Source organism: Pantherophis guttatus, chromosome 2 (genome assembly GCF_059756535.1).
Source record: "Pantherophis guttatus breed Tessera chromosome 2, ASM5975653v1, whole genome shotgun sequence".
NCBI classification, from domain to species: Eukaryota; Metazoa; Chordata; class Lepidosauria; order Squamata; family Colubridae; genus Pantherophis; species Pantherophis guttatus.
Window position 1 is genome coordinate 105,001,116 of NC_142064.1, and position 27,175 is coordinate 105,028,290.

Below are 27,175 nucleotides of genomic sequence, written 5' to 3' on the forward strand. Positions count from 1 at the left end.
CTTCCTTACTTTTCATACCCCAGAGAATTAACACAGAGACACTCTGGATTTCTAATGTTTTCATCATTTCCTAGCCTTAAAAACATGTTTTGCTAACTGATTACTGCACAGTTTTTCCAAGGTTGTTTCTGTGGCTCTCAGTATGTGCTACTCTGCTGAATTGATCCAAGCAGATGAGTGCATTTTGAATAGTCCAAATAGTTTTTAGAAGTAGATCCAAATAAAATATTTTTTTCCAGTCTAGTCTCCAAATGCAGAAAAGCCCTGTTTGTTTCCTATTCAAATGCTAATGAGGTCTGACCCTGCTTAGTTTTTTGAGAGTCATTGTAATTAACAGTAGTAGGAGTAATCATTATTATTGTCCTTGCTTCTGATACTTATATATACATACAGGCATATATTTCACATAAGCATTTATTTGGGGCAGTTTGACTTCAGCTGGAATTTTAACTTTAAGTTAACAGCTTTAGAAATATGGGTGTTTTTTTAAACCATGATTTGTGTTTTTATGTATCTATCTTTTTCTCTACCCTTTTCCTATTGCTGAGGGGGCTCATCTTAAATTCTGGATCACCTTGGCATTTATAGTCATGTTAACTCTATGTTTGGTCTAAGTAATTAATTTTTGCTTTATTTACTCTAATGAGACCATTTATTAAAGTTAAATGGAAACACACACATTAATTTAAATTCGATGCTTTATATTCTGTAGGAACATCATCACAATTGCTGTTTTCTATGCCTTACCTGTGGTCCAGTTGGTGATCACATACCAAACGGTGAGTTCCTGTGGCTTTTCAACACAAATTAAGCCTCCAGGCTAATATATTTTCCTACTTTTTACTCCCCAGCCCTATTTGCTTTGCAAACTGTTTTTAGGTTCAGTTCCAGTTATTTACTTTTTAGCTTTTATAGTGGTGCCATGTACTGCTGAGAGCAGTCATCTCATTCTTAGATAAAGTGCACTAAAAGGAGATAACAAACAGCAGGCACATTTCATCCAAGCCTGCATGTGAATACCTATTACCTCAAGAGCATTTTATTTTAGTCTGTTTATTTTAGTGATTAGTAAAATCTGTGTTTTATTTGACCTCTTACAGAATAGAATAGAATAGAATAGAATAGAATAGAATAGAATAGAATAGAATAGAATAGAATAGAATAGAATAGAACAGAACAGAACAGAACAGAACAGAACAGAACAGAACAGAATTATTTATTGGCCAAGTGTGATTGGACACACAAGGAATTTGTCTTTGATGCATATGCTCTCAGTGTACATAAAAAGACAAGATACATTCGTCAAGAATCACAGGGCACAACACCCAGGGACAGTCATACGGTACAATAAGCAATAAAATCATACTAGGAAACAATATAAATATAAATCGCAAGGATACAAGCAACAAAGTTACAGTCATGCAGTCACAAGTGGGAGGAGATGGGCAACCGGAACAATGAGAAGACCAATAACAATAGTAATGCAGCCTAATGTGAATAGTTTGACAGTGTTGAGGGAATTATTTGTTTAGCAGAATGATGGCGTTTGGGGAAAAACTGTTCTTGTATCTAGTTGTCTTGGTGTGCAGTGCTCTATAGTGTCACTTTGAGGGTAGGAGTTGAAATAATTTATGTCCAGGATGCAAGGGGTCTGTAGATACTTTCACAGTCCTCTTTTTGATTTGTGCAGTATACAGGTCCTCAATGGAAGGCAGGTTGGTAGTAATTGTTTTTTTACAGAAATGAAGTATCAAAACAAAATGAGTTGAAAGCTGCAATATTACTGATTGTCAAATCTGCAATGCTCCTTTCTCCTTTATTAATCTGGGTTTAACGTAAAAGACACTCAACCAAGTTAAACAACCATCATCAAATTTCTTGGTAACCAATTTCTGCTTGGTCCCTAACACTCAAGAAAATCCTAGCAGAGGGCCCTATTATGGAGAGTTTTTGCTTCTTACTTATTGTTATGGGGGTTGAAAGTATGGCAGGGAGTTAGACTAGAAGATTGTATGGTTCCTTCCAGCCCTATGATTCTAGAAGAGGCTGATTATACCCTACCTGTGGTAGAATCTGATTTTGCGTTGAGGGGAGGAGAGAAATGGCTGAGTAGCCATGAGTCCCTTGTGAGGAGGAAGAGACTGAAGGGTGACCCTCTCTAAAACTTCACAGTATTTAGTGGTTATACAGTAGATGCTTTAGTCTGGCAAGATCCCTATCTATCGGCAAGCAACAATAAACACATCACTCTGATCAGCTCATCCTGGTTGTCATTCCTGGTTGTTTGCACCTGATCCATGCCTTCCATGTGATCTCCTTGCTAGGGCCACTGGAACTGGAAAATATCCACAACTTGATGTGTAATGCTTGGCTTCCTCCCACTCTGACTTCCAATTTCTCCCAGCAAATTCCTTCTACTTCTGCTTGCCTTAGTATTCAAGCTTTCTAATTGAAGTCCAATAGAGACGTAAAAGGAGGGAGGAGAGGGAAAGAAACCAACTATGCATCTCCTTGTCTTGATGGTAAGGACACAAAGTAGTAGAGAGCATTGTGGCTCCAAATGAATATTTCCTATATATAGATAATAGGAAGAGAAATGATATTTCTGTTCCTTCATGAAAAAATAGAATGTATGTGCATAGGAAATGGAAATGCATTGTTGTACTGGAAGGGGAAAAAAAAACCCTAAGATGGAACAGAAATAACACTGGTCAACAAAGATTTTGCTTCCTGAACCCTTTTGGGTGTATTTTACAGATTTCTGGCTGCTAATTGTGAAAATAATCTATAATTTAATCTATCACATACCGTTCTACAAAAGTCTTCTGTTTTTACACAATGGCAATGTACACCCTTCAGTACCTGTTGGCTATGCTGCACTCATGAAAGAAACATACCAAACCATGGAACCAGTGGTGGGTTTCTACCAGTTTGCCCCAGTTCGGGCGAACCGGTAGTGGCGGCGGTGGGAGGCTCTACCCACCGCCCGGACATCATCACAGATGCTCTGCGCATGCAGAGAAGGTTCTGCGCATGTGCAGAAGCGCTGCATGCGAGTGAAGCAAGCACACACACGGTTACAGTTCTGAACCGGTAGCGAAGGTAAGTGGAACCCATTACTGCATGGAACTGTTGTTGAAGTACATCCAGTACACCAAATACAACTGGAATATTTGTGAAGATCTAAAAGTAGTGGCTCTGCTGCTTGGAATGAAACTATTGCTTGTTTTTCTTCTCTTGGCTGTTCATTGCAAGGGGGGTGGTTTCTACTTACCTTTACTACCGGTTCACAGCAGGAGCACATGCGTGTATGCGCAGATCAAATGTGATGTCAGGGTGGGTGGGCAGAGCCTCCCACCATTTTTACTACTGGTTCTCAAGAACCGGACAGAACTGGGAGCAACCGCCCACTGGTTCATTGTCTTAGCTGAGATGTGCAATGAATACAAGTAAAACTTTATGCCGGGTTGTTGTTTTTTCTCCTTCCACTTTTTAGGTGGTGAATGTAACTGGAAATCAGGACATCTGTTATTACAACTTCCTTTGTGCTCATCCGCTGGGAGTCCTGAGGTGTGCATGAGGATCATTCCCAATTTGTGGCTTGGGTTTTAATTTGAGTTTCTTTTTGTGTAATTGGGAAATGGGGATGGACATTTTCTGAGGGGTAAGTGGTTTGCAATGAATATAATTTTTTTGCATGAAGTTTAATGTTCATAGACTTGTAGAATATAAGCATTGGAATGCATCTCTAGTCCAGCTCTCTGCTCAGTCCTGAATCCGTTATTACAGCAATATTAATTGCAGATTAATAATATCATTTAATAAAAACAGAATAAAATCCCGTAAAAGGAATGCTAACAAAATCAAAAACCAAGTACCAAGAATCAAGAACCTCTGACTTTACTATTTTTAACTTGAATTGAAGGAATTTGACACACATGAGTAAAGGCAAGTTACATGTGCAGTTAGTGGGTGGGGGAAAAATTTCCAGGTCTGGTAGCAGTCATAGATGGCAAACGTAGTCCTGGATTCCATTCCCCAAAGGTACCCCTGATAGTAATATTTTTGGGGAAATACTGGAAATTGGAATAGAGGACAACTATATTTCTTCCCCCAGTTCTTGATTATGAAAAAGATTTCAGATGGTTGCACCTGGGTTTGCATGTCTGGGGTCTGAGGTGACAGATTATTTCATTTTCCTTACTTTTCCTCACAGTGTTAGTCAAACAAAGCCAGTGTTATCACTGCTGGCTTCACAGTCTTGCAAAAGACAGCTTTGCACATGGGATTAGGATGACCCTTGGAAATAAACAGAAAAAAAATACTATTTTACGTAGTTGCATTCCCTTACAATTATTTTATATGCTCAGTTCCAGAGACAAATATATTATATGGCTTTTTTGCTTTTCTGCAGTGCTTTCAACAACATCCTGAGCAACATTGGCCACATGCTGCTGGGTGTCCTTTTCCTGTTGATTGTGTTGTGCAGAGACCTTCTCCATCGGCGTTCCTTGGAAATGAAAGACACCTGTGCAATGGTATACTCCCTACTTTCTTGCTGGGTAAAGGTGGCATCGTGGACACTGGTATAAAGTGCCTCTGTCTTTCTGGTTCTTATAATGCCAGTGAAGCCAAGGATTTTGCTAAAGGAAAGGACCCTTTCTGTTATCTTTCCTTCATAGAGCCATGCCTTTGGGCAGACTCCAATTTCATGATTATTTTACAAAACTTTTGTTTAAGAATCAAGCAATTGAATTTAAAAGACCTGGCATTTGTGTTGGGGAAGGTGTTTAATTTTCACTCAGAGAATCTTGCTCAAAATTATTTTCCCTAAGTTCTTTTCTCTCAGTGAGAGGAGATCTCTGAATGGCTTTCTCTGCACTTCACTTGCCTTCAAACTGTTCAGTCCTCTAGAAAGTTTGTGTGGGGAAAAGGCTGAACATGAGAGCAACTAGTGAGAATTTTGGGGAAGCCAAGACTGAGAGTTGCAAAGAAACCCCAGAGAAGAAAGAGAGGCTGAATATGGGCAAGGAGGGGATAACTACAGAAAGCATGGGAGGGCAGGTGGTAAGCAAGACTGCAAGAAGTACAGTGATCACATTTTCTTAGAAAATATAAATGACAAACCTGAAACTGTAGCAAATCTGAAAGAGGTTCTTAAGGATAAAAAACTTGTTTAGATTCGTAATTTTGCTTTACAAAGGGCAAAAAGAAGAAAATCTGTACAAAAACGCATATTTGAATAAAAATATCTACAATCAAATAGTAAATTATTTTAAGAAGGCAATTCACCTTTCATATTTTTCACATGGAAGTAAAAGACCACATCAAGTGGTACCATTTGTATGGTAAAGTGTGGTCCACCTTCTTCAATTAGTTATTTGTTAATAATTTTAGCTGCTGTTGATTGGGTTTTAATTGTTTTATCTATTCATTTAATTAATTGTTTTACCTGTTCTGAATGAAAAAACTGAAAGATAAGTTATAATTATGATTATAATATAGTGCTTGGTTCTTCTTCTGTCTTCTCTTACCTTCAAGGAATATGGGATCCCTAAGCATTTTGGCCTCTTCTATGCCATGGGTGTCGCTTTAATGATGGAAGGTGTCCTCAGTGCTTGCTACCATGTCTGTCCAAACTACACTAATTTCCAGTTTGGTAAGTGGAGGGCTTTTTCCAGTCAAGACCTGTCAAAGCCTTATGGCCTTTTGAACAGGTTGGGTTTAGTGGCCTCTCAAGATTTTAGAAAAAGTAAAGCAAAACAGGAGGTGTCAGTTTCTAAAATTTCATCACTGGGTTAAGTTTGCATGCTATAAGCCTGAAAAAACAGCTTTTTTGTTTTTTTCTGAAAACTAGTATTATATGAGATGTTCAGTTGACATAACAATGTTGAATAAGTGCCTTCATTCACAGAACAAACTGTAATACAAACAAACCCTCTCCATTTTAGATTTATATATTGTGCAAACACATCTTATGTATGTAATTTTCTTCTGGAGGAGGGAAAGTACAGGTAATCCTCAATTTACAACTATTATGATGGAATTCTGTCATAAATCATGATGGTCATAAGTCAAGGCACCCATGTGACCAGACCTAATTTTTATAGTATTCTTTAAGCAAGTATCTCAGTCATTAAGTAAATGTGTCAGTAAGTAAACACTGTGGTTATTAAGTGAACCAGTGGATTCCTATGGATGCTTTTTGCCAGGCACCGACCAAAAAGGCCAAAAAAGGGCAAATAATTGTTGTAAATCATAAATGCTGCAACTGGCAATAAAGGTGAGCTGGTTGCTAAGCACCCAAATGCAGTCATATGACATGTGTATGTATTGTGTGTGTACATGTGTGCAGCCATCAGAACTCCAGAAATAGGTCATAAGTAATTTTTGGTGGGTCTGGTTATTAAGTGAGGACTACTTGTATTTTAAAATTGCTGTCTGCCCTCTTGATTTTAACAGACTAATTGAGTAAGATACATAAAATTGTGCTGTTACCAATTCTAAAAAACAATTATAAATATACAAGAACAAAATGTGTTTTTATATAATATCTGGTTTTCTACTGCAACAAGAGGTCTTGAGGTTCCTCTGCTGGCTATTGGTTTGAAAAATTAGTTCCCCATACCTTTGGTCATTAGTTCCCATGGTCTTTATGCTACAATCAAAAGGGCTTAGAAGTCTTGCTCTGAAATTAACATTGCAATCGGGAGAATGGGTTTTATTTTATTATCTGGCCTCATACTAGCAATCTCAGCTCTCTACAACAACAGTTCTTTTAATGATTAATATTATTAGTTAGTAGTTGGTCTAGAGTGATAGTTATCTCTTTAATGTTAACAGAAGTAACCACGATAAGAACTGTTTTCTTTTCTTTTCTTTTGGCAGATACCTCTTTCATGTATATGATTGCAGGATTGTGTATGCTAAAACTATATCAGACTCGCCACCCCGACATCAATGCCAGTGCTTACTCAGCCTATGCATCCTTTGCAGTGGTTATTTGCCTTGCTGTACTTGGAGTGGTAGGATTGTGTCTTATTGCGCTATTGTATATAGAGTCATGGGCAAGTAAGGCAGAACTTCTGAAAAAAATCTCTTCTGTGGACTCTCATGAACTTAAACTTCCATTGATACCAAATAGTAAAAAACAGCAGCTATAGATCAGTGGTGAAATCCAAAATTTTTCCCTACCGGCTTGGTGGGTGTGGCTTGGTGGTCATGTGACTGGGTGGGTGGGTGTGGCCAACTCAATGTCACCCCCACCCAGTCACATAACACCCCCCCAGCCACATCTGCCCAGGTTTTGTGGCTCCTGGTGTTTTCTGTGGGAAATGGGTCATGTGACTGGGTGGGAGTGGCCAACTTGATTGGTCTCACCCTTAGGAAATTTCTTCTTAGTCCAACTCACAATAAAATAGCTTAATAAAATAGCACTGTTCCAATATTTAGAATAGAATAGAATAGAATAACAGAGTTGGAAAGGACCTCGGAGGTCTTCTAGTCCAACCCCCTGCTTAGGCAGGAAACCCTACACCACTTCAGACAAATGATTATCCAATCTCTTCTTTAAAACTTCCAGTGTTGGAGCATTTACAACTTCTGGAGGCAAGTTGTTCCACTGATTAATTGTTCTGTCAGGAAATTTGAGGGGCTCCTACAAAAATGAGGGAGTCAATCTATTTTCCAAAGCACCAAAAGGCACAACAAGAAACAATGGATGGAAACTAACCAAAGAGAGAAGCAACCTAGGACTAAGGAGAAATTTCCTAAGGGTGAGACCAATCAACCAATGGAATAGCTTGCCCTCAGAAGTTGTGGGTGCTCCATCACTAGAGGCTTTCAAAAAGAGTGAGGGAAGTACAACTCATTGCCTTAATAAAATAATCAAAAGTTGCATCTATATTTAGTTTGCATTTAGATTTTTGGAAATGCAATTTGAGTATGATTACTTGAAAATATAAATCAGACAATTATCTATTCCCATCCCTATTCTACAGCTGCATTATTAAATTACTATTATATTGGTATGTCTTTCCAATCCTTTCTGATCACCAAACTTAGTTTAAGTTGGAAAAAGTTCACTATAAAGTCTTTAATTTTTTTTTATTTGAAAGCCAGTATACAGTACTTGTGTCTGATATTGGGATAACTATTTATTTATTCCTTCCAAGGTTTTTGGGAAAAATGTGTGGTTTTGGGTCCTCTTCTCCATCATCCATGTTGTGGCCTCTCTTGGTCTTAGCACCCAGATTTACTACATGGGTCGTTTTAAGATAGGTAAGTTTTACTTGGAAGTAAATTTAATTAAAATCCAGTTATTTAAGGATTTTAGCCCAAACACTGTTGAATAGCAGGTACAGTAGTTTTATATTTTGGAGAGTCTGCTGCAAAAGCAATATACTTAGCAGAGTATAAATTTTGTAAGACATTAGAGATTTGCCAAATTGATTAACATAATCATCTGTGGATATATGTTGGTATATATATATGTGTGTGTGTGTGTGTGTGTGTGTGTGTGTATATGTATATATGTATGTGTGTATACACACACACACACACACACACACACACACACAGTAACAAACAAACACACAAACCGGTAGTAAAGGTAAGTACAACCCACCCCTTGTGTGTACAAGGGGTGGGTTGTACTTACCTTTACTACCGGTTTGCAACGGGGCCGCATGCGCGGTTGGTGCATGCATTTCCTTCACAATGGCTATCACATCAGTTAATGATTCCCATTGCTTCACGAAAGCTTTTAAACTGATCTCTTGACCATGATTTGGTGAGTATGTCAACTGCTATCTCCCCTGTGGGTTAATACTTGTGCCCATCCTGGAATTCATCTTGCACTTGATGGTACTTGGTATCATTGCGCTTTGTACATGGAATCAAAAATGCAATTTTTGTTGTCCTCAACTATAATTCAACTTATCTATCTCAAAGTCCAATATTTGTTTGGGTAGCCAAGTTATTTTTTGGCAAAGTAGTGCTGTAGATACACATATATATTGAGATAAAATATTACAGATGCAGATACATAATTCTGTGATTGAGAGAACAACTATAAACTGCTTTTTGCTAATCCATCTTTCCACATAGTAAAACAAGTTTTTGGATGGATTTTTCTATCATTTATAACTCCATGTGAGCTGCTAGTCTGGAATTATTGTCCATGTGTAATGTTAATTTTCAATCTGCAATTCTCCTTAAGTATCTTTCTACTATCTTGACTCCATCCAGTCTTCCTTTGTTGATGCTTATACTTTCCTGCATAGTCTCCCTATTACTGTTGTAGTTTCTGGCATAGTGACTATTTAGTAGCTAACTACTAAAACCCTGGAAGTCCATTCTGAAGAGAAAGTGAGCCGAGTAAGTAGCTGAAGTACAGAGGTCAGAGTCAGAAGTGAATAAGGAAACAGATTAAAGCCTTGAGAATATATGTCTAACCAATAGAAAGCATTTACATAGAGACATGCAAAGTAAGTCTTTTTGACAGGAAAAGAAAAACGGAATTCCTAACTACCTCTGCATCTACTACCTGTAATTATTAATAGGTTATAAGTTCAGAAAGCCAATGCATTCAAACAGACGAGATATGAGAATGAGCTTTACTCTTTCTTACTGTTGTTTTTTTTTTCTCCGATGGATTACATTTGTTTCTTAATCTTGGCAACTTTAAGATGCCAATTCTCCTGCCAGCCAGGCTGAGAAATAGAACAAAGAATCCATGTTGACATTTTTATGCATTACCTAATACTGATCCATTAAAGGATTGCATATGTATTTATTTGTTTTGTGTACTGAAAGCAACAGTTACTTTTCAGCAGGTAGTGCTTTTCACAGGGAGCATAGAACTTGTTATTGTGTATGTGTGTACATTTTATTTATTTATTTATTTGTTCAACTTGTATGCCGCCTTTCTCTGAATACTCAAGGTGGTTTACAATGCATTTTGTTTGGCAAGCATTTGAGGACACCTCCTAGCTGCCTTACACTCCCTTGCTGTGTCAATATATTCTTCTCACAAGCATTTCCCCCCGCTTTTCTTTTCTGCTTCACTTGGAACCAGATGTCTCTGATCCAGGTAACTAGCATTTGGGGTTAAGCCTTCCCCCTTGGACTAAGCAAAAAAGGACTTTGGCAGCAAGACTAAGAACCATACTCATTTTTCTGGATTTTTCTGGAAAAGTCAATAGCTTCAATCCCCAATGCCTTCTGAATAGATATTGTAAAACAAACCAGATGGCATAACTACTCTATTATTTCTCAAGAATGCTGGTTGTTGGAGATGGTATAAATGGGCACCTTTCAGCAAACTTACTGGCAGATATGTTTTTATAAAATGCTTCCATAGGGCCTGATTTTAAAAAGCATCCTACCAAAAAAAATTGTAGGGAAGCTGTGTCATATAGAATGATGGTATCTTTAGTTAACCATTGAAAAGACTTGAAGGTCAAAGTTGCTTCCTGGCAGGGACTTGGAGCATGGCATAGTGAAGGCACCACCAGCTGACACAACCATCTATTCAGAGACTTGGGTAATGGTAGCAATGATTCTTAGAGGAAAAGATAGCTTTCAGATGCACATGTTCTTAGTTCATGAAACTTTTAAGTACAGTATTAAAGCAAATATCTGTTTGCATTCAAAAATGTTATTTCCATTCTCCCTGTCTTGGTCAAGATTCTAGCAGCTTTGTTTTGATAAAACTGTAGTTTCCCACTGCATGGATTGTGATACAATATCCGATATTCCATGTTATCTACAGTATGTCCCAGAAGAGTCAACATTTATGTATCAGCCAGAGCTGGTAGAAAGTAGTTCATGTCTCAGAATGTGTCTTCAAGAGATAAGTCGCATTCAAATTATTGCTCTACTATAGTAGAAATGAGCAATTTACAGGAAGCAGTAGAATTAACTTTCTTTTTGTATTTCTTCAGCCTCAGAGAATGTAAAAGACCAGGCTGATAGTATGATAATTTTAGGTCGGACTGAAATGTTACTTAGAAGTACCCTACTTCTAAATTTAGATGATTAAGGGGTGAAATGAGTAAATAAATTCTTGCAAAGGTTTGCCATGTAGCAAACAAATTGGGAAAAACTATATTCCTTGAAAGTTGGTATTTTTGCTGCTAATTTTTAGCTATATATTCTGGAAGTGCTCTGGAAGCACTCTGGAAGGACTGTTAGGCCTATAGCCTGTCATTACCAATCTATAATTGAGATTACAATAATCTACAAAAATCCTTTCTTAATAACCTCAAAATTTCCTAGCTTACAGCTGCCTAATAATAGTATAAAAAGTCATATTTTTATCAGTAGTGTTAGTAGTCAAGGGTCCTTTGTCCTTTTCTGAAAATCAAATATTTTCCAATAGATTCCAATCCACTTTGTGCCAACTCTTGCTTCTCAGACCTGGGTTATATATTTGCTTCAACATGATCTCAGTCAAATGCTGATTGCCATATTTTAATTCCCTTTGTTGTTTTCTGCCATAGACCTTGGGGTTTTTCGACGTATAGCTATAGTATTGTACACAGATTATATACAACAATGCAGCCGACCCATGTACATGGTAAGTACATCCTCAGTCCCTTGAAGCTATAGTTTAAATAAACACAATGGCCTTATTTGCCACTGCAATACTAATCTATTTTCTAGTAATATATTGTCTTCTGTAGACAAACTACAGATGAATTCCACTTGGAATTCTTTTTCCTGGTCTCGTATGAGGATGCGCCTACTCAGAACTACCATCTAGAACTTTCTGTGCTTGACAAGATTCTTAGTGGGAGACCCACTCTCCCCTATCCACAGATAGTCCTCAAAATCTGACCATTCATTCAGAGACCATTTGAAGTTCAGCCACTGAACAAATGGTACTTACACCCAGTCCCTGAAGTTATGATCACTGCAGTTACCCCCACATCACATGATATATGAGTGTGTCGCAGATGTTCACACTTATGACCTCAAAGGTACTTCACTTCCTCCACCCACCTCTCTCCCCCACCTCTGCTCTTTTGGCCTCCCTACACAGTGGCACTCCTCAGCTGGGGTGGTGGCACTGAGGTTGATGTAGAAGCCTGGTGGCTTCAGCAGTCAATCCTGGGCCTCTCAACCCAAGTTCCACTGCCACCAGGGAGTGTTGCCTGGCCCATGCCACATCCGGCCATCCAGTGCCATAGCACCAAGCTTCAGGTGCTCTCACCACCCTCCATTCCACTTAACCTGCTGGCCTGCTCCCTAGCACACCACTGGTCATGCCAGCCTACCAGCCATGTCACCCTATGCTCTGCTTGTCCTGCCAGTCTTGCTGTTTCCAACTGACCTTTGCCATCTTCCTCCTGCTGCTGACAAGGTATGCCCAGCCAGGATCTATGTGCGGCAGCTGCTGACCATACATTTATGAGAATGGCCCACACTATTTGAAGAATGATAGACCCTATTTGGAGAACGCCACATGAAGCCTTGGGAAGAAGGCTTGACAGTAATTGCCTAGCATAGGGCCAAACTGGGTGTTCCTGTCAGCAGTGAAAGGAAGACTGAAGGTCAGTTAAAAAGATACATTACCCTGTTCTCCTTGAATAATTATTATGTAATTAAATTACCAAATGGTAGATTTTTGGTTTAACATATCCTAACAGAGATAGTAACTTCCCCTTAAATGTTTTGAAGCAAAGACTGGGAAAACATTTCTCAGATATCTTTTAATCTGGATTCAGGATTGGAGTCATATGGAATAGAGAGCTCCTTATGATTTTTTATAAGTTTTTGTAGCTTAATTCCTGCATTTAGATAACCAAACTACTCTGGATGATGAAGGGTGATCTGTGTTTGCATGGTATACATAGAATGCAAATTGAAATTTCTAAGTGATCAAACATGCTCTAAAAGCTTATAATGATGCTAAAGCAAATGCAAATGTATATCAGATATGCAACTTCACATTACAAGTATTAGCATTAGCATTAGATCCTCCCATGCTATGCAGCATATTGGGCAGCAAGGCCACTCCAGCATTTTTAGTCTTGGGTGAGTGCTTCAGCAACTTCCTGTGTGATGTTTAGAGTCTTTAAGTCTTCCATGAACATTCTTCACCATGTATTTTAAGAGTGTCCTTTTGGTTGTTTGGCACGGATGAGGGGGTAGAGAGTGTCCATCTCATTGCCATCTTGGAGATTTGATCGTTCTCCATGTGGAGAAAATGATCTTCAAGCTGCAGTCTTCTGCATGCGACAATGTTATGTAGTTTGCAGGAGAAAATATTACTTCATTAGTAATATGATCAAAATAGTGAATCGTTAGGATTCAGTGAAGGCATCTTTGTTGAAAGACGTCAAGTCTTTCTGATACTTGCTTAATACTTGCTGATGCCTTCCAAATCCTGCTGGCATAAATGGCTGTCAGGATCACTATAGAGATGAGCAAATGGAGTTTAAGTTTTAGTGATATAGATGACGAGGGCCAGATTTTATTCATCTTCTGGAAAACAGCTGTTGCTTTTCCAGTGCAGCATTTGATGTCTATCTCTGCATCACCATTTCAGGCGATTACTCGACCCAAATAGTTAAACCTTCCTACTTCCTCAAGTCACTGTGATCCAAATGTGATTCCCCGTATCTGTGCGGTAGAACTCACATACATGTTCTTCGATTTCTTGGCACTTATCCTGAGGCCAATTTTGTCTGCATCTTTATCAAAGGCAGTCATCACTTGTAGTTTCGTCTCGTCTTCCTCATATAGGACAATATCATCTGCAAAATCCAGGTTGCCAAGATGGTCTTGGTCAGAATAATGAATGCCTTTTCCAATGCGGGATTTTCATTGCAGAACATAGTCGAGGACCACAAGGAAGAGGAGTGGTGATAGAATACAGTCTTGTCTAAGTAGTAATTTTGAAGAAGTCCATATTCGGTCTTAATGCTTGATAGAAGGTATAAATCCATAAAGATAGTAATGAAGACTTGGTAAACCATATAAATGTAAAATCTGCCAGAGAGATTTTCGGTGGACATGTCAAATGCTTTCTTAAAATCAATAAAGTTGATGGCCAGTGGTTGTCAATATTCAGTGCACTGTTCTGTATTTCATAAGGTGAAGATTGCTCACAGCAGGACCTTCCACATCAAAATCCAACTTGTTCTTCTCTCAGACTTTGGTATAGGGCACCTTGCAGCTGCCTAAGGAGAACTATGCAAAAAGTCTTTTCAGGCACTGAGAGGAGCGTAATGCCGCACCAGTTGGTGCATTCTTATTCTTGATCAGAACACAGGAGCTATTCCTTATTCCATTCAGTTCATTAGCAATGTAATAAAGAGTTTAGGAATCATTCTGATTTGTTGCTTCTTGCACCTCAGTGCCTTTCTGTTCCAGCCATTCTTTCTTGTCTTCCCAGCAATTTCTCTTCACCATCTGGTTGAGCTCTATACATTTCTGGTTTGATTTTTTTATTTAATCCACATAATTTTAAGTATGCTATTAATTATTTCCTGTTGAAAGCATTGGGATAAAACAGAAAAATGTTGCTATAATTTGATTTCAATTGTTCATTTTTGGTTATTCTTTCTCTTCTCTAGGACAGAATGATTTTGCTTGTTGTTGGGAACCTGGTTAATTGGTCTTTGTAAGTAGCAAATATATACTTATAAGTTTGTAGATTTATTTTGAACAATCAAGATACAAGTGTCTGTTGGAGAAGCTCTGTCTCTGAAATAGTGCTGCCTGCTATTTTTAAAACATTTTTTCAAGTTGGACAAATTATCTGATATTTAACAATTTCTTCCCATTCCTTTTCCCCACCCTGAAAATTCCAGAATTCTTTGAACAAATTTATTTTTTATTTTTTTAAAACACATAAGCATACAAAAATCTTTTCAGAACGAGCCGTTGATCCGGTCATAAGTAGGTACAATTACTAATTTCTCTTTAACAAAAGATTTTCCCGAATACTCACTAATTACCACAAAAAAAAAAGAAAAAAAGAAAAAAAATTTCCTAACATATCATTTTACACAGATCAATTACCTTCTATTATTTCACCACAAAACTTAATTTTCAAATAACACAACTTAATTTCTTCTAACATTATTGACATAAATTCTATCTGAAAGAAGAAAAAAATTCTTAAAACCCATTACACTAATCTTAAAATCCTTAATTCAGTATCATTTCAATTTTTTTCCTTTTAACATGGATGGATATATCTTAAAGACATAAATCAACAAAATATTCATTCAGTATTTTAACTGTTAGCATTTATCATCTTCATTTTACTATTTGTCTCAGCTTAACCCTTTTAGTCACGACATAATCATTTTATTATTAGTATCAATTCCAGCATGGTCATCTTTATTTCTAAAAGTTTATCCCAGTATATAATCTTCCTCTTAATCATCCTCTTTTGGCTGTTAATCACAGCATATACTTCTTAGGTTTTGCTGTTATTCTCAGTATAATCATCATATTTGCTGTCAATCTCAGCATAATTATTTTTATCTTTACTGTTATTCCCAGTATAATCATCTTGTTTTGCTGTCAAACCCAGCATAATTTTATTTATATTTTACTGTTATACCCAGTATAATTCTCTGTTTTGCTGTCTATCCCAGCATAATCATCTTAGTTTGCTGCTTATCCCAGCATAATCACCCTTTTTTTAATTTTACCATCCATCAATACATTACTTGTTAATATTCAATCACATTGTCATTATCATCTTTATAACAATGTAACATTGAGGCTTAGTTCTTACTCCAAACCCTTCTTTATATAAATTAGTAAATTTCTTAATATATTCTATTCCTCTCATATTCTTAATTTTTTCTTTATTTCAGGTTTTACCATATTATATCAAATTCTTCTCATATTCATATTCATTTTTATTAATCTGTAAAAACCTCCTTTTTATTACTACTGTCCATCTATACATTGCTTTATTTTTGATCACATTGTTTCTATATTCTTTTTTCCAGCTGTGTATATCATTCCACATTTCCTTGTCTGTAACATATATTCCATTTCAGTTTCAATGATCACAATTTAATTCTCCATAAATCAATTTAGTTCTTTTTCTTACTTCTATTGCCAACAAATCACATCAATTTTCTTCTTTTGTTCCTGCACCTTTTAAGTTCTTTAGTTCCTGCGCCAATTAGTCCATCATAAGAGTTCCATCATACTTTCCCTTTTTTTTTCAACAAAGTCAAATCATCTGCTGACAAAGAAAAAGCAGCTCTATCTCCAAAATCCCACTGTTGTTATCTGAAGTATTCACAATGTTCCCAAACAAAAGCCAGTTACAATGTTTCTTTTTAGACCAGGTGTCCCTCTACAATCCACAATTTCCTTTAGTCATGCAAATTGCCATTTTGTTTCAATTATATAACATTCCAGCCCAATTCTCTCCTTCTGTGTTTTAAAAGTAATAATTCTACTTTATCTTCTGTTCTTTAAAAGTCTAATTCAAATTTTAAAGTTGTTCAATTTTGAACCAAGTCTCAATGTTTATTTTTCAAATTTAGTCTATTCAAATATCAATTTTCAGTCGGGTCTTTTTCTTTTCTTTTAAAAATTTCATCTTAAAATCTTCCATGCCCCTTAGCTCCACAGCTGCTAATTTAAGGCTAGGGGTCTTACAAAATAAAAAGCCATTACTCCAAATGTTGTTTCAAGCCTGGGTTGGTTGTCACTCACCTGGCTTCAAAAGGCTTTTTCGCTTTCCTCCTGCACATCACTTGCCCGGTTTGTCCCAGCTTCGCGGCAGCCGCCATGGCGGCTGCCCCCCACCGCTGACTCACAGAGAGCTCCCTCCGACCTCCGAGGAACTTGCCTGTTCCTCTGGTCGTCTGAGGTGCCTCTCCTCCATCCCCATCCCTGCAGGATGGTTCCGGTCCGAAGACCCATCGATGGCGATTCGGCAGCCGGGGTTTTCACGGGGCTCATCAGAGCCCACTATTTTCCCGACTGTCTCACCGCGACGTCAAACCGAAGTCTCAAAATTTCAGAATTCTCAATGTGATTATTGCAGCATAGGAACCAGACTTCATTAGGGAATAACTTGGTAACTATTAGAATGCATACTAGTTTCTTCCTTTCCCCATTCCCTCTATAGTTCAGCCTTAAGTTTGATTTAGATTTCTGTGTCACTGCACACCCAGGGAATGTAGGTGTCTGTTGTTCAGAGACAGTTGCATTGTTATTGCATTTATACTTCTATGAATATTAATGTCCTGGCTAAGAGACACTCGAACAACAATGTGTCCTGCCTTTTGCCTGCCTCCCAACAAGAAATTAGTTAACCAACCAGTGTCTAGGGCACACACCTCCATGCAACACACATAGTTGAGATATGGAATCTACAACCTTCACCTTACCCATCAACTCCTTCATAGTGTAAGTATGTGTTGACAACTATGCACAGTTGTAGGCAAGTCCTAATCAAGCATAAAGGTGTTGCTATCTCCAGCAGAGACCAGGAACAGCATCTGCTTGAATAAGTCTAGTGACTCTGATTTAGGCTTGATTTAGACTTGCTTCTACAATGCCTGGAAGTCATGGTTAAAATCATTTGATTTCTGGAGCCATTTTTAATATATATTTATTATGTTTTATCAATGGGAATAAAATACAAAACAGAAAAAAATACATCCAACTGTAATACCAACAAAAAAAGAAAAAAATGTGTACAAAAAAAGGAAAAAAAGAGAAAAAAATGACCCAAACATCCAACATTATATATATATAAAAGCACCAAAAGCCCCCCCCTCCCCCCCCACGCGGGCTGGATGTTGAAAAATAAAAAAATACCTGATAAATTCTCTCCTTATATAATGGGTCTGCAAATAGTTATAAATTTACAAATGAGAGCAAAGTGAAACTTATGAAATCATCCTTATTTAACAAGAAAAAATATATTATATTATATTATTATATAAACAAATATTTCAGATGAGGAGGACTCTAGGTAATAAGCGAATCAACCCAGCATCTAATATATATAAAAAATGAAAGAAGATTACACTAGTCTTCAAATTCCTCTGTTAACCATCTGTTATTGTATTTAACATGAAGAAAGTCCATAGCTTCCAGTCTCTTATAAAGCTGCCTAGTCCATTATATCTAATCAAGGCAGTTAATTTTGCCATCTCTGCTAATTCAGTCAATTTTTAAAATCCATTCTTTAACAGTCAGCATCTCCTTTCCTTTCCAGCGAGTACAATCCTTGAGGCAGTCACCATGTAAAGAAATAGGGTCCCAAATTGTTTTTCGATTGATTTATCCATCATATCTAAAAGAAAAGCTTCAGGTTTTATTAATACTTGTTATCTTAAGTATTTTCTGCATTATCATTATAATGTTTATCCAGGATGTTTTCACATATTTGCAGGACCACCACTTATGATAAAATGTACCTGGATTTTGATTACATATCCATTACTTATTACAAGTCCCTCTATACATTTTTGCTAATCTATCTGGAATTAAATACTGATACATCATTTAAAAAAAAAATCTTTCAAAATAAAATTCAAAGTAAATTTTACTCCATTAGTCCATACATTCTCCTGTTTATTTAGCATTATATTATACCCAAAAATGTTTGGCTATTTCACCATGCAGTCTTTTACATATTTGTCTTCCAGGTTCATCTTGAGTAACATTTTATATGTAATTTAGCAATAAAGTGGTCATCGACAGAACATAAATTGATATCCAATTTGATGAAAACAAAACGTTTTTATCAAGTTTAAATCTTTCAAAAATTCTGTAATTATTAAACCAGTCATAAACAAAACCTTTACTTACTAATTGTTATCTTGAAAACAAGAAACATTTCTGGAGCCATTTTTAATTGAACTAGTGGATTTATGGCAAGAAATTTTGACAAATGGGTGATCTTTGTTTGGTTTTCAGGTAGATCCAGATGCTTTACAACTATAATTAAAACAATTCATTAAAGCATAGTTATATTTTTCTGACTAGAAATTCATAGTTGTTCTAAACAAATTAATCTGGATCAGCTTTGCATGGTTTTGTGCAACTGTCTTGGATTACATTGCCTTTATTCTTCTCTCTTAGTGCAATTTTTGGACTAGTATATCGGCCAAGGGATTTTGCTTCTTACATGCTTGGCATTTTTATCTGCAATCTTTTGCTATATCTTGCCTTCTATGTCATCATGAAGGTCAGTGGTTCTTACTACTTTTAGTTAATGTTTTTTATTTTGCCAAACTTAGACTGCTTTGAAGGGGGAATTAGATTATTGTATGGTAGAATATGTTTGCTCAGTGCGCATCTTTCAGATATGTCCTTCAAGAGTTGACTACAAGTTTTTAAGCCTTTGGATAAGAGACCTCAGTGAATATTATTTATTTATGATGAAGTTATTGTTAAGAGACAGAGACTACATATTTTGAATAATCAGAGTACATATGATCTATCTAAACTTGGAAAAGCACAAATCAACTATTATATTAAGTTAAATACATTCCACAACCTCAAACTTAAAGGGGAAAACACAATTTATCAAAGTTTACAATTATTGTGAACTTTTCTTTTTAAAAAATTATTTCTCCCTTTTATGTGCATCTCATAGGAAATACCCATTCAAATATTATACTTTTTGTCTTTCCAGCTCCGCAGTTCAGAAAAGCTATTGCCTTTCCCCCTCTTTTGTATTGTGGCCACAGCTGTGGTTTGGGCTTCAGCTCTTTATTTCTTTTTCCAGAACCCCAGTAGCTGGGAGGTAGGTTCCTTCCTGTTTTCTTGCTCATATGGACAAAATTTCAGAATCAAAATTGATTTGATTTAAAACTTTGGCTTCCTTCACTGTGACCTAATTTCTTATGCCAAGATCTATAGAATATTAATATAAAATTAGTGTGATCCTTTAACTTATTGTTGAGTCTAAGTCATATAGAAATACATTATTCCATTTTTCTCCTTCCCTTTTTTATAATATAAATACATTTCAAAAATTTATAAAGAACACATTTCTTGAAACCATTCTTTAACATCAAAAATGTAAATTTCTACCTATATAAGGACCATTCTATTTGCCTGAATTCCAAGTTTGGTAAAGCCAGAGCATCTCATTAAAAAAGCAAAACTGTATTTTTGGTGTGTAATTCAGTTTCATCAATTACTTATAAAAACCTTTTTATTAATGTTGCTGAAGAAAATTATTTGACATTTTAGCATTTGAACATCATGGACATTATATAGTTGGTACTATCATTTTAATTATATTTGATATTTATTACATAGCTACTTATATTAAATGCCTTCTAAAATCTTAGAGCAGTTTACATAGGAAGCCTTAATAGATTCACTCATCCGTTTTGTCCTTTTCACCACTCGTTTCCTTCTTAGATTGGAGTAGTGAGTTTGCTTAATGTGCTTTTCATAGTTAGGTAGAGAAGAACATTTAATGACTGAGAGATAAGGCTAGATCAGACATAAGGTTACATTTTCTGTTGGGGAACATCTAGAATTCACTGATTTTATCATTTACTCCAGGAAACTCCAGCACAGTCTCGTGAAAAAAACCGACCATGTATCCTTCTGGGATTCTTTGATGATCATGATATCTGGCACTTCCTCTCAGCTGCTGCCTTGTTCTTTTCATTCTTGGTGAGATTTTTCTTAGTAACAAAATAACGTCCTAAAGTAAATCATGTTAGATATATTTCTAGCCCTATCGAACAGTATAACATTGTATAGTTTGGGGTATTTCCTTTCTTGCAGTGAAAATGGTTTGTCATCCATAATGATAATAGATGCTAGCCCTAAATAAATCCTTGCTTATCAACCACTCATTAAGTGACCATTTGAAATTCCAATGGTACTGAAAAGTGAGATTTACAACTGATCCTTGAAGTTGCAGTTGTTGCAGCATTCTTGCAGTCATGTGATCACAATTTGGGCACTTGGAAAACAGGACATATTTACAGTGGTTGCAGTATCCCACAGTCACATGGTCACCATTTGCAACCCTCATATCTGGCTTCCAAGAAGCAAGTCAATGGGGAAGCAAGCAGGAGATTGCAAGTCACACTCAAAATATTGTGTTTAATGATCTGCTTGGAGGTCATTGACAAACTGCCATTGTAAGTCAAGTGCAATCACGTGATTACATCATTTAGCAACAGGGTGCCCAATGGTGCTACCTTCTTTGCTGGAATGTGCTTCGCTCAATGGATCATGAGGGCATTTTATTTTAACTACTGTGTTTCCCTGAAAATAAGAGCTAACAAGAAAATAAACCTGATTTTTAGCGTGCTCCTAATATAAGCCTTACCCAAAAATAAGCCCCAGTTAAGGTCATCATCAGCGTGGTAGTGGGGTGTGGGTGGGTGTGGCCAGCACTGAAGGCAGCAGTGTGGGGGCCAATGATGTCCGGCAGAAACTGCAGCCCGCGCAGCACAGGTGAATTGATTACCTATCCAAGCAGCAGGCGAAGTCAGAGGTGGGGAGGCACATGATTCAGACATACCACACGGGCCGCGGGAAAGCTGCGTGTTGGTGGGACGGAGCGGGCAGGCAGCCACGGGAGGCTTGTCTTTGTGCGGTGGCACTGGCAGCAGATGGAGGCAGAGGCACGGGGGGGGGGGGAAGGCAGGCAATCCGGACCTACCGTGTGGGCTGTGAAAAAGCCAAGTCAGTGAGCTGGAGTGGCCGAGCGGCTGTCTTTGCATCTCTCAGTTTGCCTGCAGCTTGGGCGCCAGGATTGGCTGCCTGTTGTGACCCAGGCCCAAGTAGGTAGTAATCGAAGCAAACAGGTTTTTTTTTTTTTTTAATTTGATTTATATGCTGCCCTTCTCCAGAGACTCAGGGCGGCTTACAATGCGCTAAGCAAACCAAAACAGACAGACTTTATTAGAACAGCTGAGAATTAACTCATTCTCAGCGTAGTCCAAACTAAATTAAAACAAACTCTTCATAACACAAATTCTTCAGTCTAATCACCAACCTTGGTATAATTAGGCAAACTGCCAAAGGCTCTCTTGGCAAAAGTTCAAAAGCAGAAGACGCCGACAAGAGATAAGTGCAGCAAGACTATCAATGTTGTTTTCTGACAAAGAGCCCAAGAGCTGTTGCTGATCTTTTAAGCCTTACGGGACAGGTCAATCATCTCTTGGCCCTACTCCTGAGTCGTCCTCTTTGCTTTAGCTGCTCTTGCCTTCTGGCAGCTCTTCTCATATGTGCACTAGGAACAGGCTCCTCCTGTTCCTCTGCGTCTCTACTGTCAGCCTCTGGAGGCTCCAGACTCCACACATCACTCCCCGATGGCCCTGGCCCCATCTCTGCCTCCAATGCAGAGCCCTCATCTGGACCTTCCCCAGCCTCCAGGACTGGCCCATGTTCTTCCTCAGCCTCATTGCTGTCTGACTCCACTGCCAGCTCGGCAGGCTGCGGTTGAACCACAACACTGCCTTCCCCCCGTATCTCTGCGTCCATCTGCTGTTGGTGCCACCACATGAAGACAAACCTCCCATGGCCCATGTGGTGTGTCTGGTTCACATTCCTTTCCCCCCCACCCGCGTCTCTGCCTCTGACTGCTCCTTGGACAGATAATCAACTCACCTGCTCTGCGTGGGTTGCACAACCCCTGAATGAGCTGACTAAGGGGCCAGTGGGCTGCAGCTACTGCCAAACACTGTTGACCCCTGCACGCTCACCACCTCTTGTCTGCATGCTAGGGGTGGGGCACCCAAATGGGCTGATCACCCTGATACCATGTTTCCCCAAAAATAAGCCCTTTTGGGGCAAAAGAAAATAGATAAGATTTGATCTTATTTTCAGGGAAACACGGTATATGTCCATTCAAGCTTAATCCAAGCTTAATGGGATCACTTAAGGGAACAGCTTATCAGACGTATTCATATTAGGGTCAGAATCAAGTCCCAGTTATTTTTAAAATACACTGAGCCAGGTTTTACAAACTCAGAAGGGGTTAACTCTCCATTCTGGCCTTGTCATAGAAACAAGTATTTAGAGCATTCTAAAGAAGTGAGTTTACAATTTTAAGAAAGGGCTGGTATTCCTTTTTTAATTATCTTCATTAAATTGGAAAGGGAAGAACCAATATTTTATGTGGTAGTACCTGGAACTGTTTTAAATAGTTAGATGCTACCCTTAAATGTGTTTTAGATAATTTTTGTGAATATTATGTATGTTGTGATGTTTTATTATTTGTTTGCACAGTGCTTAAGTATTAATTGTGGGCTAAATTAAAATACTACTACAACTGCTAGAAAAAAAAGATGTTTTGCTGGTGGGAAGATGGTTTTCTTTTAAAAAATAATTTGAATGAAAAAAACCCTCTGCAGACCTATCTTTTAAAAATAACTATTTGAGTCATACATAGACAACTTCCTGTTATATTTCACTTAAACCCATGTTAAGAACGAAGGGCATGGGGAAATAACCCCCAACAAAAATTGTCAAAATAGAAAAAAAAATCTTATTACAAAACCTCAGTAGCTGGATTAACAGCTAGGACAGCTGAATACCCTAATCTGGCGGAAATAGTTCATTTAGCTCTTGATAACATGTACCAGGATGGAAACAATTGCCCAAAGATGTACTCAAACTCCCCCATCCAAATAAGTCTCTAATACACAATTTATCCATTCAGCCTCTTTCTTGGGCCAGCATGGCTGTCTTGCCAAAAATGTGTCCCTTCTACTACTGTTAATTTTAGAAGCTAGAGGATGCCTCTGATGATTTGAAAAGATCCCATCTCTCTAGACAACACTTCTCACTCCTATTTAGCCAGCTTGCATTTTGTTGTTGCTGTTGTTATTCTTGGCTTGGAGAAACTGCCACATGAGAAAATCTGAACACAGTATAAATAATTTTCCCTTTTCACCAGTTGGACCAGATTGTATCTCAGATACAAGAAGTAACATGGGTGTCCACCAGGGAAGGGAAAAGACAAAATATTATTGCACTTATCACATTAATTGCTATGACTGACTTGCTTGCATTAGACATCAGAATGCAAGTACTCTAATTTTATTTATTTATATATTAAATTTGGAGACCACCCATCTTTTTCACAGAGCACCTCTGGGCAGTGTACAATACAAAACATAAAGGTTATTATGGTATTTGCATTGTATCACTACACATGATTCTTGGCCCTATCAGTTTGCTGTACATAGTGACATCTTCTTTTATTGCGAAGGTTGTTGAGAGTGTGGTGGCGCGACAGCTTCCCCAGTACCTGGATGAAGCTGTCTATTCAGATCCGCTCCAGTCCGGTTTCAGACCTGGGTACAGCATGGAAACGGCATTGGTCGCGTTGGTGGATGATCTCTGGAGGGCTCGGGGTAGGGGTTATTCCTCTATCCTGGTCCTGTTAGATCTCTCAGCGGCTTTTGATACCATCGACCATGGTATCACGTTGCGCCGGCTGGAGGCTCTGGGAGTAGGGGGCACCGTCTTGCGGTGGTTCTCCTCCTATCTCTCCGACCGGTCGCAATCTGTGTTGACAGGGGGGCAGCGGTTGACCCCGAGGCGCCTTGTTTGTGGGGTGTCACAAGGGTCGGTCCTCTCACCTCTCCTGTTCAACATTTATGTGAAGCTGCTGGGCGAGATCATCCGTGGTTTTGGGGTGGAGTTCCATCAGTACGCTGATGATACTCAGCTGTACATCTCCACCCCAGACCATCCCAACGATGCCTTGGAAGTGATGTCCCAGTGCCTGGAGGCTGTGCGGGTCTGGATGGGGAGAAACAGGCTTCGACTCAACCCTTCCAAGACCGAGTGGCTGTGGCTGCCAGCGTCCCGGTATAGCCAGCTGGTGCCATCGCTGGTTATTGGGGGCGAATCATTGGCCCCCACGGAAAGGGCCCGCAACTTGGGCGTCCTCCTGGATGCACGGCTGTCTTTAGAAGGGCATATGATGGCCGTGGCCAGGAGGGCTTTCTATCAGGTTCGCCTGATACGCCAGTTGCGCCCCTTTCTGGATCGGGACTCCCTACGCACGGTCACTCAAGCACTCGTCACCTCTCGTCTGGACTATTGTAACGCTCTCTACATGGGGCTCCCCTTGGGGTGCACCCGGAGGCTCCAACTGGTGCAGAATGCGGCCGCGCGGGGGATTATGGGAGCGACGGGGCGCTCCTATGTGACTCCTCTCCTGCGCAAGCTGCATTGGCTTCCGGTGGACTTCCAGGTGCGCTTCAAGGTGTTGGTGATCACCTTTAAAGTGCTCCATGGCTTAGGGCCAGGGTACTTACGGGACCGCCTTCTGCCACCAATTGCCTCCCACCGGCCAGTTCGCTCCCACAGAAAGGGCCTCCTCAGGGTGCCATCGGACAATGTCGGCCGGCGACCCCCAGGGGGAGAGCCTTCTCTGTGGTGGCACCCACTCTCTAGAACTATCTACCCCCAGAGATACGAGTGATCCCAGACCTCCGGACTTTTCGTCGGGCCCTTAAAACCTATTTTTTTCAGTTTGCCGGGCTGTCCTGATTTTATGGTTGGTTTTAAAATTGATATTGATTTTAATTGAAATGTTTTAAATTATGGGCCAAATTTTATTTAATTATTTTAAATCTATTTTAACTTTTGTGTATGAATGTTTTATATTTGGCTGTTCACCGCCCTGAGTCCAAAAGGAGAAGGGCAGTATAGAAATCTGAAATAAATAAATAAATAAATAAATAAATAATAAATAAATAAATAAATAAATAAATTAAAATAAAATAAATCTTACAGTATAGTATTTGTATCACCAAATCCTGAAAGAAGGATTATGTGCAGTGGGAAAAGCAACTATTATTCCGATTTCTAGGAGTAACATGTCAGAACTATCCTGATTACAAAACCGATAAGACATTTCTGCTTATTCTTCCATTTTCTACCAAGAAAAAAACAATACAAATCTCTTGACATGCCTATGATACTTTCTTGCTCTAGGGCCTGCTGACCCTGGACGATGACTTGGATTCTGTGCCAAGGAACAAGATTCCTGTCTTTTGAGCTACAGGATAAGAACAGTGGTTCGTGCTTCTCAGTGAAATTTGCTATGTGGAGAAGTCAGAATGGAGCACCAAGTACACATTGGAAAAAACCTTATTGGAAACAATTCCCATATAGAAAAAAAATGTAAAAATCATGTCCTCAACATCAGCTGGATCAGATCTATAGTATAATAATGCATTATATTGAGACTAATCAAGCTGGGATATTCATAAGGCTCTCTGAGGCCATTCTTCACTTTCTTATAATGGGGTTTATTCCCAGCATTGTAGTTTCTGAGTTTGTAATTTACCAAATGCACATGGAATCATTGCCCTTTTGGCTACAGCGGAACCTTGGTATTCAATTGCTTTGAAACTCATTGAATTTGGTATTCAATGCATTTTGACACATTTTTTGTCGCAGTACTCATGTTCGTTTGGTACTTGATGCACAAGCTAGAACTTGTTGGGGTCAGTTACTTTGTGACTCACTATATTATTCCTTACGGGAGAAATTTGTTTGGTACTCATTGTGTTTGGTACTCATCATGTCTCCCGGAACCAATTAAAGATGAATATGAAGGTTCCACTGTACTTCTGTTCTGTTGCTTGATTAGTCAGAATTACTTTATGCAATACTGAAATATGGCAGAGATCCTTATGTGAAGCATTTTGCAACTGTTGCATTTACTACATAAAATGATAGTAACTCATTCTTTTTGTACTGGAAGACACATTGGAGAATAACACCATCCCTTTTCTTCCTATAGTACACTTTAGACAATGTGAATAGTGCAACCCGCCTCCTTTTCTTTGTACAAAACAGACTTTCCTTGCTCAGCTGGAAGGTGCTTTTCCTCTCCATGAGACTGTCATATGCATTATATTATTTCTTTTAATTTATGTTTGTTCTCAGACAGGTAATCCAGATGCAGTATTACAATGCTACTTACTCTTGCTAGTCATCTATCACTATTGCTAGTAGCGAATTATTTTCTGATAATCTACAGTCTCTTATTTGCTGTTCATTTAAACTCGTGCAAAATAACTGTTAAGTGGGTAAGACAGAAAAGATCCAATTGTCTACCCTATTGCTTAATCCCAGAATTATATTCAGGGGATGCTGTGTAGATGTTTGTGCCATGCTTTGCTAAATTTAAATTAAAGCATGTCTCAGTATTATCAACTTGAAT

At 38.4% G+C, this 27,175-nt stretch overlaps 1 protein-coding gene across 5 annotated transcripts in view; it reads left to right on the forward strand.

The window, feature by feature from the left end:
- The window catches only part of SIDT1 (SID1 transmembrane family member 1), a 69,786-nt gene extending 43,217 nt beyond the window's left edge, over window positions 1-26,569 (forward strand). For 3 of the 5 annotated variants that reach the window (XM_034411109.3, XM_087888359.1, XM_087888358.1), the window contains 12 exons: window positions 713-779; window positions 3,497-3,570; window positions 4,415-4,538; window positions 5,542-5,659; window positions 6,889-7,025; window positions 8,175-8,280; window positions 11,505-11,581; window positions 14,586-14,632; window positions 19,087-19,192; window positions 19,643-19,753; window positions 20,527-20,640; window positions 25,939-26,569. In XM_034411109.3, the coding sequence (XP_034267000.2) occupies window positions 713-779; window positions 3,497-3,570; window positions 4,415-4,538; window positions 5,542-5,659; window positions 6,889-7,025; window positions 8,175-8,280; window positions 11,505-11,581; window positions 14,586-14,632; window positions 19,087-19,192; window positions 19,643-19,753; window positions 20,527-20,640; window positions 25,939-26,001 (1,144 nt within the window). In that variant the 3' untranslated portion in view covers window positions 26,002-26,569. Of the gene's footprint in view, window positions 1-712; window positions 780-3,496; window positions 3,571-4,414; window positions 4,539-5,541; window positions 5,660-6,888; window positions 7,026-8,174; window positions 8,281-10,078; window positions 10,094-11,504; window positions 11,582-14,585; window positions 14,633-19,086; window positions 19,193-19,642; window positions 19,754-20,526; window positions 20,641-25,938 lie in introns of all 5 variants that reach the window. The other 2 variants (XM_034411110.3, XM_034411108.3) reach the window with 1 other exon arrangement.
- Window positions 26,570-27,175: the final 606 nt, after the last annotated feature.